This window comes from Hyperoodon ampullatus, assembly GCF_949752795.1.
Source record: "Hyperoodon ampullatus genome assembly, chromosome: 20".
Classification (NCBI taxonomy): Eukaryota; Metazoa; Chordata; class Mammalia; order Artiodactyla; family Ziphiidae; genus Hyperoodon; species Hyperoodon ampullatus.
The window spans coordinates 27,297,264-27,316,198 of record NC_136933.1 but is presented as its reverse complement, the minus strand read 5'-3'; the positions used below and the strand labels follow the sequence as shown (position 1 = coordinate 27,316,198).

General features: G+C 37.6%; 1 protein-coding gene across 1 annotated transcript in view; it reads left to right on the top strand.

The window, feature by feature from the left end:
* The window catches only part of CSMD1 (CUB and Sushi multiple domains 1), a gene marked incomplete at its 3' end in the record, with an annotated part of 1,679,169 nt that overhangs the window by 1,509,976 nt on the left and 150,258 nt on the right, over positions 1–18,935 (top strand). The window contains exons 45-47 of the mRNA XM_079726547.1: positions 8,078–8,196; positions 11,909–11,978; positions 14,074–14,190. Coding sequence (XP_079582673.1) covers positions 8,078–8,196; positions 11,909–11,978; positions 14,074–14,190 — 306 coding nt within the window. The remainder of the gene's footprint in view (positions 1–8,077; positions 8,197–11,908; positions 11,979–14,073; positions 14,191–18,935) is intronic.

Sequence of the window (18,935 nt, the reverse complement as noted above, 5' to 3'; positions counted from 1 at the left end):
TAACTCTTTCATTGTTTGAAATGAATGCTTATCCTTTACAAGGTAGAGTCAAATGGAGATTTTTTTCACATTTTAGCATGCTTGCAAGTTCGGTGCATTAATTGCCATTAGTTAAAATGATTATTATAAAATAAATATAAAGTATTTTACTATTATCAGACTTAAATTTTTTCTCAAATATTATTTGACCTAGAGCTGACTGTAATATAGTAGTAGTATTTCAAGTGCAACAAGTTCAAAACTTATTATACATGATTAAGTCCTTCTCATATGTATTTAATTTGTAGCTATGTGTATAATGAAAAATAATATTATATAGCATTATATAGCATGAATTTTATAAGATCTCACTCAAACGATAAATACTCAGATGAATAAAAAATAGATTAGAAAAAAAGATAACGTGACCGTTCTTCAAGTATTTGGTGCAACTTAAAAGTAAGTATAGGGCTTCCCTGGTGGCGCAGTGGTTGAGAGTCCGCCTGCCGATGCAGGGGACACGGGTTCGTGCCCCGGTCCAGGAAGATCCCACATGCCGTGGAGTGGCTGGACCCATCAGCCATGGCCGCTGAGCCTGCACGTCCGGAGCCTGTGCTCCGCAATGGGAGAGGCCACAGCAGTGAGAGGCCCACATACCACACAAAAAGGAAAAAAAAAAAAAAAGTAAGTATACAACAAAGAAATTATTAAAAGAAAATTTTAAAAGGCAACTAAAGAGAAAAATATAAGTATACTAGCCCCCTATATTAAAATAATTGGCATTGTTAGGCACTAAATTTAACTTTAAATTTCTGGCAATAAAAGCGAAAAAAGGAAATAGAATTTATTTAATTATCTTTAAAAAAAAGAAAATGCAGTAATTAAAAGAGATAAGTTTCTTGCTTGTCTGTATTCTGAAAAGTACTTATAATTTAAAATTGAAGTTGTATTCAAAAATGGTTTTCTAGAAAATTCAGAAGTGAACTTTATATGACAATCATGTGTCAGTTTTTGATATAATGGTGAGAACATAGTATAGTGAACTGCATTAATTCCTGCAGGGGTCTGAGCTGATGGTCAACAGAATATTATCACTATAAAGCTATGTTTATTATGGATGTGCTTTTAAAATACTTGCATTCTGTTTGTTTTCAGTGATCATATAAGTACTACATTTCATTTCCTTTGTGGACTCATTTCAAAACAGGCACTCAGAAGGAAGTATGTAATGAGGATTAAAATTCTGGAAAATGCCTTAAGTTTTTGAAATGAAAAGTACTGCACATTTTTAGTGAGATACTATCGTAGTTGAATACTGACAGCTTGAAATAGCCTTCTACAATTACAGTAATCCTTATAAATGCATGCAAATTATTAATGCATGTTTTAATGACACTTTAATACTATATTAATAATACTAGTAAGGTTTCTCAACTTGAATGGCGGGCATGAGTAAAAACCACAGGAAATGAAAGGTTGGACAAGATAACACCTCATATACCCCTGGGTGCATTTATGGAGATTTCATCTTGTGCATCCACGGAAGACAGCGCTGTACCTCCACCAGAGTGGGCATCCTGTAAACCGTGTCCATTCAGGGGTGTAATAAAGTTATCTTCTTGTATTTAACTCTATATCAATCATGTGTTGATCCATAAAATTTATCTAAGTGCTTTTATTTCAAAGAATCTCCTGAGACCCTTTCAACTCCTGCCTCCTATTAAAATTGCTTTCATTAACATCAATTGATAATTCATGTCTTCCTCATTTCATACCAAGTTCTAATTGCACCAAGGACCATGGAAGAGTTTAAAGGCTTGTATATCTTGACTTCTACCTAACATCACAGAATGTTCCAGAGACCCTTCTGGTAATGTGAAGTCTCTCTTACAAGACTGTTCTGGGCATTCAGTAGTAACAGAACTTTGTTTGGTGGGTAACAAGAGAATCCCAGATTTATTTGGGGTTGAATATAATACATACAAAAAACTGGTAATGATTAAAACTTTTCTCCTAACAATGATGTTTTGGCATTTTAACAAGTATTAAATTTAAGTGAAAGGTGCAATATAAACTACTTAATCCCTGGGTTCTTTAGTTGACTCTCTTCTAAAATAAAGGGATTGGAGTACAGTTTTCCTGTTGTCCTTTGATAGTCTTTGGAATTTCAGGCATTAATGGATTTGGGACGGGGAAGGGTGGAGTGTACAGAACTGACGCTTAATCCTAAACTCTTCTTTCGGACCATCACCTACTGTCCCTGCCACTGATTTAAGAGGTGGGTCCCAACATTAACTCTGTATTTATCAGCTAGTCTCTGGTTGCTGCTTGAGAGGATCGTCAATCATTAAAGAAATTCTGCTGCTACTCACTCTGCCCATTACTCAGAGAGTTGCCCGCATGAAACGGAGTTTGGTTTCAAATTATCAGTTGTCACTTGGTGCATCCACCCTTGTAACTTATTTAACTTATTTGAGACTCATCTCCTCTTGGTGATGATTGCCCCCTCATCCCTGTCCCCCGAAAATAAATTGTGGATGTCGCTGCATTCATCCCCATTTATTGGAGCATCTGTTATATGCCTACTCTAGCCTCTAGCCTCCATAGATAGAATCATGATGAGACAACCATATGTGGTCTCTGCTTATGCAGAATTTATATTCTAGTGGTGGGGGCATAATATATAAGGAAACACCATGATGGTTATAGATTGTGTTAAGCACCTTGAAGCAAATAAGCAGTATTCTGAGGTGCAAAGTAACTGTGGTGCTCTATTTTTCATTGACAATATTTATTGAAGGAAGGATGAAACAATGGACATTATTCAACCACAAAAAGACTTAAGGGAAATGTAGTCAAAGGAAACTATCAAGGGGTACCCCAGGTAGAAAGGCACCTATTGTACTCATGAAGCCAAAAAAAAAAAAGTGTCTAGACTAGAGGGAGCCTTGTGGACAGTCAGAAGAGAGGCAGGAAGCAAAATTGAAAGAGTGAGCCAGAGTGAGAATGTTCCCCCCCTTGTAGCCCAGGATTTTATCCTGAGAACAGTTGGAAGACATTGAACAGTTTCCATCAGGGAAGTAACACCATCTGATTTATCCTTCAACCAGATCGATTAGGTTGCTGAGTAGAGACCCACTTGGACAGTGACAAGAGAGGGGGTATCCTCATAGGATAAACAGATGTTGCAGTTGTCAACAGGCTCAGAGGAAGCTCAGTTCTGTGGCTCAGAGGAGGTGGGATGCAGGAGAAACAAGGATGTGAGATGCACATGGTAGGTAGAACTGACAGGTCTGCTGATGGATGCAGAGTGTGGACAAGGATGAAGTAAGAAGGCCCATGGGTTTGGGCGTCCTTACTAATGATAGGTCTGTTCGGAATTGTTATTTCTTCATGATACTTGGTAGGTTGTATATTTCTTGGGATTTATCCATTTCTTCTAGGTTATCCATTTCATTGGTGTACAAGTGTTCATAGTTTTTCTAAATGCCTTTAATTTCTAAATTTAATTATTTGAGTCTTTTAAAACATTCTTCTCAGTCTATCTAAGGGTTTGTTGATTTTGTTGATATTTTTTAAAAAGTACTTTTGGTCTTGTTGATGTTTTCCATTGTTTCATATTCTCTATTTTATTGACTTCTCCTCTAATCTTTATTATTTTCTTCCTTATGCTAACTTTTGGTTTAGTTTGTTCTTTTTCTAGTTCCTTGAGGTATAAAGTTAGGTTGTTTATTTGAGATCATTTTTCTTTTATAATGTAAGCATTAACAACTATAAACTTCCCTTTTAGTACTGCTTTTACTGCATCCTGTAAGTTTTTATATGTTGTGTTTTTGTTTTCATGTCTCCAGATATTTGCTAAATTCTCTTGTGATTTGTTCCTTGACCTATTGGTTGAGTTTAAGATTGAGTTCTTTAATTTCCACCTATTTGTGGATTTTCCTTTTTTCCCTCTGCTATTGATTTCTTGTTTCATTCTAAAGTGATTGATGAAAATACTTTGTGTGATTTCAATTTTTTAAAATTTGTTTAGACGTGTTTTATGGCCTAACATGTGGCCTGTCTTGGAGAATGTTCCATGTACACCAGAGAAGAATATGTGTTCTGCTTTTTTGAGTGGAGTATTCTGTATATATCTCTTAGGTCTAAATGGGCTTTAGTGTTGTTCAAGTCTTCTGTCCCTTATCTTCTGTCTGGCTGTTCTATCCATAACTGAAAGTGGGATATTGAAGGTTCATACTATTCTTGTGTTTGTGTCTATTTCTCCCTTCAGGTCTGTCAGTGTTTGCTTCACTTATTTGGCAGTTCCAGTGTCAGGTGCATATATATTTATTATTGTTATATCTCCTTGGTGAATTGACCCTTTTATTATTATATATATAATGTCCTTCTTTGTCTCTTGTGACAGTTTTTATTTTAAAATCTATTCTAAGTATGGCCATCCCTGATGTCTTTAGGTTCCTTTTTGCATGAAATATCTTTTTCAATCCTTTCACTTTCAGACTACGTGTGTACTTAGATCTAAAATGAGTAAATGGTAGATAGCATATGCCCGGAACTTTTTTTTAATCCATTCTGCCAATCTGTGTCTTTGTTTTCTGTATGTCTTTTAGCATTTTTGTCTCTATTTTCCTCTTACTCCATTTTATTTTTTGTCTCATTGATTTTTTTGTAGTGACATAACTTCTCTTTGTGTGTATTAAATAGATGTTTTCATTGTGGTTACAACTGCAATTACATAAAATGTCTTAAAGTTATAACAGTCTGTTTTAAACTAATAATAACTTCAATCACATTTAAAAATTCTACTTCCCCCCAAATTCATGGGATTGCTTCTCTTGACACTGGACACACAATCCCTATGCTTTAATGAGACCTTATAATCTATTAAATCGAAGGAATAGAATAACATTTATTATGTGGACTGAACCAGCCAACAGTTGACAGGTAAGGGAAAATATTTTTAACTCCACATATACACTAAACTTCTTAGACAATGAATAAAAAGGTAGTTTATTTTCTTCAGATACTTTTTCTTAATTAAAGGGGCTTTCTTTACAGCTCCTCTTTGATGTCAAGAAGATGTTTGGACATTGAACAATGTTGTATAGAAGTCTGAGTGTGCAGGGTGACACATGTAGGTTTAGATCTATGTGATCATGACATTTGACATTTACTTCATCTATTGTCATCCTCCCATCAGGTCTCCATAGGTGAAGTTGTGATTTCTTTCACCTGTTTTCCAGCACATTGTCTGACCTTTAATACAATTTTTGGATTATGGGTTTACAGAGATTGTGAACAACACTTCTGTCTTAGGGTGTGCTTATGCAAAGGAATGGTTCTTTAATTGGTTACAATGAACAATATACTCGACAAATTTTTTCATTTCGAAATGAAGGAGTAGCCACTGTATTCCCTATAGTGTTTATGATGACCTGTCATGTACCTAATGCTCATGTTTCTACATACCTGTCCTTCGACCTCTTTGCAGCTGCCAAATAATCCAACTCTATTGATCTGTCCATTTGGTCTGCTTTCCTCTTTCTTTGATTATTATATTCATTATTGTTTTAAGCTGTCCAGTTAGAACAACATATTTTTTTTGAATTGTGAAGTTTGAAAACTATACACAATGGCAGTTGAAATGACGACAATGATAAGTTGAAAAACAAAATGTTCGAACTTATTTTAACTATATTTACAAAGGTCCTGCTTATCCTGCTCTAAATATTGGACAAAAAAATGCATGTTTATCATGTGTTTCAAAATCATGAAGTATCTTTATCTTTTTAGTATTCTAAATTGTAGTTAGAAATTTTATGGCAAAAGTATTTTAAATGTATTTTTTTAGGGTCAAATAAAAAATAAATGATATACAGTAGGAGTTCATGCCAATCTGTAATGGGAAAAAAAGGTGAAATTGAAATTAGTTGCAGTTTATTTTCTAAAGTTATAAAGGAGAGGGAGATAAATTAGATTTATATCAATAAAAAAAGTTAAAGGTGTAAGTGATGGTATTTTTCCATATTTAGCAATTTTATCATCTATGAAAAACCCCAAATGGCTTAAAATTCTGTACTAGGAATAAAAAATGTCATCACTTAATTAATGCATGTGGTGTTTTATAGTTTTTAGTGTATAGACATTTAAGGAAAATCTATTTCAGCTTAGAAAAACATGCTACACCTCACACCTGCTCATCCCAGACAGAATCCATGTGTTTCATGGCTTGAAATTATCCCATTTATATACAGTGGTGCCCATCCAGTGTAATTTCTATAGCATCATGTTCTCAAATGAACAATCTCACTGATGATGGGAAATAAAGACTCTTCTCTCTGTTTCATCCTCTCAGGTTTCAGGGTAAAGTGAGCAAACTGGTGATTCTCAAACTGTAATGCATAAGAATCACCAGGGATGGTGTTAACAGGCAGATTCTGGTCCAATAGTTCTGGGATACCCAAAGTGTGCATCTCTTACAGGCTCCTACACTTACCATACTTTGAAAAGCAGGGCAGTGGAGGAAACTGTTACCTCACCCAGGTGGGCAGGTGGGTCTGCACACCTGCACCTGGGAACCTCGGCCTGCCCATCTCACTTTGCTCTGCCTTGACCTTATTGTCAGACACCGGAGTCTACATTAAGGTTCTTGTGAGGATTAGAGCAATGTGATGCAGCCAGGAGAGTGACTGGCAAACAGTACTTGTCCCTTGTCTCCAAGGGACTGCCTGTCCCTTGATTTCTCCAGGTGCTGCCTGTCCAGACCCCAAGGCTGCCTCGTGAGTTGGCACTGCACGGAGTGACACCAGCTCCTGCTCTCAGAGGCAGCCCTTGCATGCTGTTGCCCATCTGGAAATTCTTAATAATTTCATCTCTGACCTTGAAGTCTGATGGGGACAGTGAAGCATGCACACGAGCAGAGGAGATGTGCCAGCTGCAGTGGGTGCCCACAGGTGTGGACCCAGTCCTGAGGGCAGGGCAGGCAGCACGTGTCCTCATTGTGCACTGGGACCCACAGTTGTGTGGCTGCATAGACCAGCCTTCATGTCCTGGAAGAACAGTCGTCCCCTCCCCCAGCCCCGCCCCATTACTTAGAGTTCCAGTCAGTTAGTTAATCTGATTAGTTCCTTCATGTTAATGAAAAGAACAAGAACCAAAGTCTCAGTCCAAGGGCACATGAAGGATTTTAAGCTGGTCTGCTCTGAAGAAGTCCTTCTCTCCCATTTCTCACCCTGGATAACCTGTTAGTGCTTGGTAACTTGGGATGTGAGAAGAAGATGTACTAGAATCATGGAAGATTATTAGCAATCACCAAATCTTTAGCACCATTTCAAATACATTTTTGATTCTATAAAATACCACAGCTACATATTTTGATTATTCATGTGATAAGGGTTTATACAAATAAGTATCAATGTTAAATGGTCCTTGGCATTCATTGATCTGATATTCTAAGCTGAATTCCAATATTATATGATGCACTTTTAAAAATTTTGTTAGTGTCTTAACTAAAGGCAATTCCATCTAGGAAAGTGCCTGGTTACAGCTTTAGGGCCTGTAAACATTGGTCCTTTTTACCTAAAGAACAAACTTCATGAGAATTTTTTGTTGTTGTCTTTAAATGAGAAAGAGAGAGATTGAATATAAAATATTTGTTCTCATATTATGTTTTTCCAGAAGGATAGAATTCCCGGATTCACACTTAAAATTTTTGAAAAAGACTGCTAAGTAGGCTAGAAAAACAAAAAGCAAGAGAGCCATATCATGGGGATTTGCATATAATAGGAAAGTTTCCTTAAAGACCTTTTAAAATGTGTATGCATTGGAATTGGAGTGTTTTACACTAAATGTGGAAGTAACAGATTTTATTCTTTAAAGAAATTTCTTTACACAGTGGAAATGAAATAAATTAATATTTAAGATTTAGCTCAAGCTGATTGAAAGTTAATGTCTTCTTGGTAGACAAACAAGAGAGAGGGTTTTTGTTCATTTCTGTAGGAGGAGAGCAATAGGAAAACACTCTTTTGCTATTCAAATGATAAGAATATTGTTCATTTTACATAGCTTGTAAGTGTTTTTCTTTACGTTTCCCCAGCCGTAGGTCTTGCTGCTTGCCAAGAGCCAGCCCTTCCCAGCAACAGCATCAAAACAGGAGACCGATACATGGTGAACGATGTGCTGTCCTTTCAGTGTGAGCCTGGGTACACGCTGCAGGTATTTTTTTTTTTTTATTTGAGCTTTTGGTAGTAGAGGGTCTCAGCATGGTAATCCTCAGCCAGCTCACTTAAAGACAATGCCCTAGATTTGCACCCAGAGACCTAATCTAGTTTCTCTCATTCAGTTTGTGAATCAAAGTAGTCATATTAAACCATGCATACAGGTAAATTTAATGATGATGCAGAAATAGCTTCTAAATGATAAAGCATCCTTTTAAGGTTGAGCATATTATTTTCATAATACTTTTATTTCAAAATGTATATTCTCCCAATAACTAGATAAAATTCTAAGGGACAAAGCATTGACACAGTCTCCTCAACAGTCCTCTCCTGGCAACCCGATTATTGGGTTGGCTCTGAATCCCATGCTTGTCCTGCATTGCAGACTGTTCTTATGATTTAGTTCAGTAAATCTTCAAGTGCCTAGTTGTGTGCCAGGTAAATATGGTGCTCAAATAATAGGGTTAAGTGCTTTTCAAGAAATGTTAAGCAGAAGGTTTTATAGTCTTTTATTTTTTTAATTAAATTTGTTTATGTAAAGTTTTAATACACATTTTACAAACCAATGTGTAGCAACATGAGTCATGTTTCTGTTATTTGTTTTCTGGGTTAGCCACAAATAAGCATACTCCCAGAACAGTTTATCTGTGTCCTCTAGCATACCACATATAATTCTCCCTACCAACAATGAATACTGAAATCTAAACATGTATATTCCAAAGTCCAACAAACATATTTAAGCCTACTTAGGTTTCTACACTTCAGTTAATTCAGGTAATAGAGTACTTTTTGCTGTATGTTTATTACAACACTGAAGCTGAAGGTGTTTCAAGAACATTATTTTTAGTTGTATTCTGTAAGTGACTTAAATAAAACCTGGAGTACTCATCAGAAAGAAGTTTCACAGATACGGCAGTGAAGTGACAGCATTGCTTATAGTCCCATTTCTGTGTGCTGGGGTAAATATCTTGCAGAACTGAGACCAGTTAGAGCAGCAGCAGCAAACGCTGGAAGCTGATGGCCTGCCCGCCAAGTGCTTCACGTGCAGAGCCTGTGTTGCTCTCAGTCAACCTCATGGTGTGGCACTGGGGGCGCATCTTTCCCTAATGGGGAAGGGGAGTGAGCCAGTGCCTGAGAGGAGGGGGTGGGCAGACGAGCTGGCACATCTGGAGGGACCACCTGCAGAAATCAGCGTGGGTCTTAAGTTTGAGAAAATACCAGTAAAACACCTAACACACTTCAGCAAACAAAAGCCAGTATAGCTATTATTATAAACAAGCATCGGCATATAAAGCCACCTTCATCAAAACAGCCTACAACCTGCGTTCATAGATCTTGGTGGGTATCACAGTAATTGCTTTGACTCTGCAGAAACATGGACAGAGACTTGGAAAGTAGAACAGGAGTTACTGAAGAAGCTTTGCCAAAACTTCTTCCATGGAAACAAGCTTTTAACCAAGCACGTCGAGGCCGTTTTAACTGATTCTTTAAGACAGAAACTTCCTGTTTCACGTGTTACAGCAGAAAGAATTATAAGTCACATCCCAGGGGTTTCATTTAGTGGAATACCTTACTCTATACTGACAAGCCGTTTTTATGCTTTTTGGGTTTTTTTACTTCTTTATAAATTGACTTAAACCATGTAAATATCACGTTGTCTCTCTCCTCTCCCGAATCCCCACACGTTAACACTTTCTCTCACTCACGTGTGTTCATCTTTCTACACGTTTATGACAGCACTTTGCAGTTACTGTCAGCATCCTTTTATAAGGAAGACTTCTATAGCCCTCAGAGAAGAAACTAGAAAGGGTTATTTAGTAAAGACATTTCTTACAATGAATTGTTTAATATGCTGCTTAGAGATAAAAGCCTGCAGACACATCTGTAGAGTCCAGTCAGGCCACTTAGCTCTGGTTTTCAAATGCAAACTAAGATTTATTTTTCTTTATAACAGTTTCAAGCATTGAATTTACAAGCTGTGACTGTCTCTCATTCACATGAGTTAAAAAGGATTCTGGACTTTTCTAAAAAGTTGCTAACAACTGGGAATTTTGGTAACGCATTAGTATATTTGGAATGACAGCATGCATAAATTACATATTATTCATGAAAAGAATTGTTCCTTTTATGGTTTACATACAAATGTCTATAAATGCATCTGCCTAGTGAGATTCAGGCATAAAATGGCAGAGACAGGATACATCAAATGTCAGTCCCGGATATCTGAATGATAAATGATTTCCTTCTCTCTAGATTTGTTTTACTGTTCTTTTAAAAGATGAAAAATGACAATTCCCATTTGAAGCTAGTAAATAAATACACAGATTCCTGTCTTGTTTTGGATCCATTATAAAAATTTCAGCTGGAATCACTAATATGAAATGTCTTTGCTGAAATCAATAGCAGAATGTGACCTAGATTGGTAATAAATGACCATTTTATTGGTAGTCTTCCATAAATATCTTTAAAGGCTTTTGTACTTTATGTTTGTCCAAAATTGAGAAAGAAATTTATTAAAGATAACGTAATAGGTCAGAGAATGAGGAGATACAGAGCATGAAATTTGGCAGGAAAAGCATTATCCTGCATGTCTTCTTTAAGTATAAGTGTAGTCTTCCTTTACTGTAACAACTTTTAAGAATATTAGGAAGTAGGAGAAAATGAGTTTTTGTGGCACGTGAATTGAGTATGAAACCTTCCAAAGCTTGGGGAATCGGTTTGTCATTGATAACTGCCTTAGTGCAAATTCTTGTTTGATGCGTTCCCAATATGGCTGGGATTATTTAACATGAATTAAATATTTGTTTTTCAACTGCCTCTATGCCAGTTTTGTTTGGCAAATGGAAATTCACAAGATAAGTATGCATGGCACATAAAACCACCACGTCACAATAAGGAAAAAAGTAAAAATAAATAGTCTGCACACAGAGGTGCCCGTTCACTACCTTCTCTTTCATCTTAAAAGAGATTTTAGCACGAAACACTGAGAATTTAACCTGCTGCTGTTTAATTTTTAAAAGAGTAATAATAGGACAGATTTTTTTGAAGGTTGAAAGTTGAAAACTTTATATATTTAGAGGATAAGGAGACCCTGAATGATGAGGATTAATTTCATCGCAGACACGTTAATTTGACAGCTGTGAGGCTGTCTGATAATAAAATGAATATTAAGTCTTCCTTTTTCTCCAATAAAGGAAGAACTGACCCAGTTCTTTGCTGAACCGTAAAGGTCATGTGAGTTGCACTTGAACCGTAGGCAACCGTGAAAGTTAACCTTTGTATGAGCAGATTACTTACCTTTGACATGTCACCCTTCAGATCAATACCTAGTATTTCCTAATCATTTTCAGCCTCTCAGACCAAAAGCTGTAACTTTTGATGATTACAAAAAAGACTTTGACCAATTCAGTTCAACATTGTAAGCATTAGGGAAGCATCCTGGCAGAAATAAAGACCGCTGAAGGGGACATTACAAGATTTTGATTTCAGTGACAAGAAACACAGTGATTATGGATTTCTTTTTCTATTTTAATTCCAAATATGAGATTCATTAACACACATTAGTAGATTTCATGAGTTCTGATTTTTTTGCATTTGTAATTAATTCAAAAAGGGAAAACCAAAGAAAGTACAGATGTTCTCACAAACATTTAAGCCTTAAATACTCTATGTTCAGTTATGTGAGTTTTATTTCATTTTCTCTTGAACAGGGCCGTTCCCACATCTCCTGTATGCCAGGGACTGTTCGTCGTTGGAACTACCCGTCTCCCCTTTGCATTGGTATGGACATGCCTTCCGTCACTGGGTCTCTGTGCAGATTATCAGTAACGTAATGGTGATCTCCTTGAGCCACTTTTGAGCTCAAAGATGCACTTTTAAATTCCTTTCAAACATTTGTTACATGATGATAACATAATAATGCTGTTATTGGATTGGACAAGCATCTTCTCCCCCTGGATGTGGCTCCTCAGCTTTTCCAGCATCTCTGGACCAACCAACAGGGATTAGATGCAAGACTGCTAGCTTGAGGCACTAAACGCACAGCACATGCATATCAGAAGCCAGTGGATTAATTCATGGCAAGAATGAATGTAGCTGGTCTGAGAGTCTGAGAAGGGTTCTGTGTACACCTTTAGCCTCAGGAAAATCACATTTCCAGAAACAAAATTGAGAAGTACCAATAAGTGATGTGAAGTTGGAGGGACAGTATTTTATATCAAAAAGTATTTGATATCAAGGCAGCTGCCCTTGTGGAGGGACTCACTGGGACTGGGATTCAGGCATAGAGCATCCGTCTCCCTATTTATTTTTAAATGAAGAGCTTTCCCTTAAACCTGGGAATTTAAATATTTTAAGCTTTGAAATAAAATCAACTCACAGTGGGTATTCAATCAAATGATATGTCATTGCTGACACTCTGTATTATGTGAGGAAATGTTTTATTTGAATAGTTTACTTATATTAGCCAAATATAATTAATTGTATCTTTTATTTTACATGTTTTGTATATTAGCGGATGTCAAAGATGCATCAACTTCCATAACACTTGCTTGCTCCTAATTCCTTACAAGGTATAGAGGAAGTTTTTTCATTGGAAAACTCACAAACATCCCACAATAAATTTCAAAGACTTATTTGAGAGATTGAAAGTTTTTTTAGCTGTTAGCTTTAGATTAATCCAAGCTGGGGGATTTTAGGACTAGAAATCCATGAAGAGATAGTATTTTACTAGTAAGTTCTTGGAAATCTCAAGTCCTGATTTTTTTAAATAATAGTATTAAGGAGACAATTTACAGCAAAACACTTCTCTACAAGTTACTGAGTGTCAAGCATCATTCCAAGAGCTTAACCAATATTAACTAAATTGAACATCATGACAAGCCTCAAGGTGGCCAAGCCATTTGCCAGGGCCCTGCACCAAGCTGGCATTCCCTGTATCATGGGATCCCTCCAGCGGGACATGGCCTGTGCCCTGGAGTAAAAATCCCATATATTCTTACCAAAATATCAGGAATCTGTATAAAATAAGATATATATACCCAGTTAAAACCCCAAGATCCCTGGCTCTTTTATAAAAATAAGCACCTTGTTCTTTAGCCATACCATTGTACCAAAAACTCTTTGAATATGCTGTTTAACCATAAGAAAGGGCCTGGCATGGAGGGGTTTCCCCAGCAGGAGGCAGAAGTCAGGCTACCAAATGATGGTGGACAGATGAGCGCTGGGAAGAAGGCTGAGACTTGAGGGTTATACTGAAAATCTCGGTGGGATCGTTGGACAGATGTTAAATAAGAGAAGCCCATTGATGGAGTTTTTTAAATATCACAAAGGAAAAAAGATTGATACACAGCTTTTGGGGGCTCTGTTTGTATGCCCATCCAATGGTTCTTGTCTTTTGAGATGAACAAAAGAATGCGATCACATACAGTGATAACTAAGTACTCAAGGAATTAGGTTATCATCCTTGTTTGACAGGAGGTGCACTCAACATCGAGACCCCCTTCTCTCTCTCCCAGGACAATGATAGTTGTCCTGACTTAAAGGTGTGAGTATTGATGACAACTCAGAACCTGAAAGTCAATTGGATGCCTGACCAAAATGCATTAAATTGACCAAGCTTTACTGGGAGCCTCTGTGGACCAGAAGTAGATAAACTGAAGACCTGTCTTTGTCCTTAAGCAGTGGACACTCAGGAGGGAGAACTACACCCATAAATAACTAAAGGGCATCACATTATGTATGTGCTGAAATGAGGTGCAAATTTGTTTCTGAAGACTTGCTTCTAGGTAGCATGGTCCCATAGAGTGGGGGGAGTGAATTGTCCTTGCCGGAAAACGATGACACACAGCACTAACTCCCCTTGTCTGGCCGACAGCGACCTGCGGGGGGACCTTGAGCAGCATGGGGGGCGTGATCCTGAGCCCCGGCTTCCCGGGCACCTACCCCAGCAACCTGGACTGCACCTGGAAGATCGCCTTGCCCACTGGCTACGGTGAGTGAGACACTTTTTTTTTTTTTTTTTTGCGGTATGCGGGCCTCTCACTGTTGTGGTCTCTCCCGTTGCGGAGCACAGGCTCAGCGGCCATGGCTCACGGGCCCAGCCACTCCGCGGCATGTGGGATCTTCCCAGACCGGGGCATGAACCCATGTCCCCTGCATCGGACTCTCAACCACTGTGCCACCAGGGAAGCCCAAGACACTTTTTAATTCCTCAAAATTCAACTTTTTAATTTTTATCTTGGAAAGAGTTAGGCTGAGTGAAAAATGGGCCTATTCTGTTGACATAACTGTGTCTTTAATTGAAAGTGGCTTACAGATTTAAATAAAGCTTTGGCAGAATAACTTTGAGAACAGAAAGTTACTTGAAAAATCAATTCAGCCGTGCAAGACTTCTCAAGGCAAATTAAATTAGTTGAATGATGATACAGTAGGCACATGAAGTGCAAAATGTAGCATCCTTAATTCAATTATCAATCTCTTTATAACACTGTCTTTTATAATGTATCACTGGAATTCAGTAATGGTGGTAGTTTCTTTTGAATAATTTTTTAGGTTTTTCTCAGGTTATGACTCATTCTAGTATTGTTCTATAAATTTTTGTTGTTATAACTTGCATTGATTTAGGTTTATGAAAATGGCTTTTTATCATATTTAGTTATGAACTTTCAGGTTACCTACCTTAAATAGTTCATAATTTTAATTGTTATGTACACTAAAATCCCATTCCGGCCTGCTTCAGAAATCCACAGTCTTTGTGAAATTTTGATTCCCTATCATGCCTTTCCTTGTCTGCCTCATGATGTCCTTATATTGTAGTTCATTAATTTGGGTTTTCCCCACCTGTGATTTTCTCAAAAGTACACAGTATAATAGGGGTGCCAAATTAGATACTCACAGAATGTCCCAGAATGTCTCAGAGTAATTGAGTACTTATGAATGTTAGTTGAGTGATGAATGAACATAAGCATAAGTGGAAATCATTGCCCTAGAAGAGGATTATATTTTTTAAGTTTTCAAAGCTCTGCCTTAAGAATCTCTGCCAGGAGGGCAGCAGGAAAGGGAGGGTCCACCTGCTCAGCTGAGAGCCGCCAAGAGGGTGGTGGGTGTGAGGCCACCAGGGCAAGGGGCAGCATGGAAGGGACCCCCCCCAACTGTGGAGAACACACGTGAGGTTCATGTCCACTGAGTCCTTGAAGGGCCCACCAGAGTGTGGGGATAAAAAAGGGGAGACAGTTCACAGAAGGGTCACAGAGGCTCTATTTCTTCCAGGTTTTTTAGTTTTGTTTTTTTAAATCCTGAGCTCTCTGAACATAGAGGCCGTAATTGTGCTCTGTGGTAGACGGAACAAAAGCCTTTGCCTTTAACCAACATTGGCTCAGCTATCCTCCAAGCCTGGTCTGTTTTCTCACCCTGGGGATCTGAATATCTGGACATGGTTGGTTCAGTGTTTGTAGTCAGGTGTCAGGATCGGAGTTGTAGGTGACCCAGGAGGTTCCAACAGGGTCTTAGCATCTCGAGGGTCACAAGCTTATAAGGCGAGTAGTGACAGTTCACTCAGGCTACTGCATTGAGTGAACCTCCAGGAACCTCGTCTTCCTCACCTCTAAAAAGGAAACAACCACACAGGGTTACATGAGGATTCACCAAAACAACTCGGGCGAGAAATTTAGTGCCGGGCTTGGCATGTCGTAAACAACAACAGCAAAAAGCTAGCTGGTTTTTAAATTGTTGTTGCAAATAGTTCCCACTTTTCTTTCAAACCTCATTAGAAACATTTTACTCATGAATAGATATACACATTTTATTTTCCCAACTTTACTGTTTTGTGATTTGAGAAGGCTATTGTTTGGCATATTTCCGTATGTTGCTCACTCACTGATAAACCAACATGCAAGACAGTAATTCAGGAAAAAAAAAGAACAGTTAGATTGTCTGACCTCATGATCATGATCTATGAACCTAAAAAAAATTTATTTGAAGAAAGGTCAAAATTTTAAAAATATTTATGAAATGTTACAATTAAAATTATTTGTCTTTAAAATCTGCGATATTGCCTAGTATTGGGCTTTAAAAAGCATCTTGAAGAATAAGCAAAAAGAAACCTTATGTCTTAAATTCTAACTACATGCAAAATAGTATGACTGTCCCTAGCTTTTTAGAATAGATGTAGTTATGCTTCGGAATAATTTGCTACAGATTAAATTTAAGTACCACACCAGGTTTGTCTGTGATAAATTTTATAATCTATAAATATACTTCTAAACATGAAATTATACATTTAAATTTAGGGAAGAGGCATGTACATTCCCGTTTCATGGATTGTCAGTTTGGGTTTGGGTTGCTCAGGATGTTAAGGATTATTGTACTAGTAATTACTGTACAGGTGACTGCAATTCCCCCAGCCACCCTGAAAGACACACGTATCCAGAATATGAGACATCAGTACCTTTTCTTGGAAAAAAATAGGTTAGATGCCTTTCATTCATGGAGGATTCTATTGCTGTATTTTGGATCTTTCCATACGACTGAATATGCGTGGGACAACCTGATAGATATCCGACCCATTCGTTAAGCAGCTACCAGCTCCGTCAAATAATTCTTCTGACTAATCCTTCTTCCGTCCCACATGCCATGGACCAGTCAATAGCTTAATTAAATAGACAAAATGATTGGTTGCTCTAGCATCACGTGAAAGCCACCTTGGTCTCCCCTTGCTAATTACTCATCCCCCCGGCAGCTATTTCCTGCATCCAGCCTCTGTGAGGGCCTGCGATCAAGGGACTTTGTCTAAGGAGTGGTCAGTGTATATGGTGGTTCCTCATGTCTTTGAGCTCTGAGGTTAGCTGAGTAGAAATCCTAGTTCTGTCAGTGACTGATGGTATGAATTTCCCCAAGTTATCAACATGTTTTTGAACCTTTGTCCCTTATCTTTAAAACGAATACAATAAAATATCATTCTCCTGCAGCCATTCGGAAGTAATGCAAACGCCTGATATGGAGAAGGCATCACTTAACTGTTAACTGCTTTTAGTTTCTAAGCCAAATGCTCTAATGATTTCTATGTTGTTTTCTTTCCTTTCCACAAATTTGGGTTGCTGTTTTGTGTGGCTTTGGCATGAGCTCAATCACCACAGAACTTCTATCTCTATTTTCTTGAAAATTTCTAAAGGCATAGTTAACAGAAATCAAGTTTTTCTACTTTACCGTTACTTTTTTTTTAACATCTTTATTGGAGTATAACTGCTTTTTATATTTAAAACCCACTGCACTTATACTGCACACCATGAGGTTCAAATTGGCCATGCCTTTAAACCATCTAGAAATCTAAGGAGGATGTAAAAGACTCTTTAGACTATCCACTGAATTCTAAAACTATTAACTCTTTTGCTATATGTTTATTATGCACAGAAGATATAAAATAGAGCCCTTTACTATTCACAGGTTCTATCAACTAAGAGACGGGAGTTTAACTCTGAGGCCATGGTCAGGTTACTATTCAAAGTATTGTCAAAATCCAAAGTCAAAATTTTTTCTGCAGGTGCCTTTTACTGACACTTAGTTTTCAGTGTGTAATGACAATCGGTGTAAATTCCACCCAAGATGGGCAGTCAGACTGGTTTTCTTGTTGCAATGACACGTTTTTGGTATTCTGTGCGATAAGAAAAGAATAATTAGGTTACGCTTATTTTAATCCCTTCATTTTGGCTTCTTGATGTCAAACTGGACACAATTTGCTGAAAATTAGATAGCTAAAAATTCCATTCTAAACCAGATTAGAGCTGGGCTTGGCTCTATTTCCTGATATGTATTAGGTAGTTTGATATGTGGCTGGATACTTTATTCTGCTTAATATGCTAATTTTTTTCATAAAATTATAATTGTCATAATTCCATTTCCATTTCAGGTTTAATTCCAAATCAGTAAAAGGCCACGGTCACTATTTCCTTTGCTTTAGAGATATTGGCCAGCTTTCCCTTTTTTGGCCCCTTGATCTGCTTGCTGTCTCTCATTTCTTTCTTGACTGAGTCATTCTGTGAATTTCAAAATACGTCTCTGGATGAATACATCTGACGTCTGCATATGCTTATCTGAAATGAGCCTATTTTAAGCCATTTCCCTGCTATTTGATTTTATACCTAAAAAGAGAATACATTTTTTAAGTGTTCTAATCTTGCCCTAGTTTCACATCCTATCTGGTACTTCTAGGACGTAAATAGAAATATCAGTAATTCAACATTCGTTTTTGATTATTATTGTGTCCGCTTCTGTGTTCTTCCTCCTGGTGGAGAATGTGACGGGTATTTTGAAACTCTGTAGACCACAGGGGTTCCGTGGCCTTGATGTAGCCACCAAAAAAAAAAGAAATCCATTAGTATAGTTTATTAATTAGCTAAAAAACCCCTTTTTCTTATCAGATTTGTGGACCAGGCCACAAAAGAGAACTGTATTTAATTCAGCAGTGGGTGAGGGATTAGATCAGATACTGTTGCGTGACTTAGGAAGAGGTTCAGACTGTCACAGGAGACAGGTCAGAATTGAAGGGCTGGGGACCACTAGCCCTGCCTGCTCTCCTTCCTTCTTTGCTTTCTCCCTGTCTCTCTCTCTCTTTCTTTTTCTCTATCTTTATCTCTCTCAATCCTTCTCTCTCTCTTTCTTCTTTTCTTGCTTCCAAATTTCTTTTGACCAAACATATTTACTGGGATTTAGGAGAAAATGAATTAGCTCACTGATGTCTCT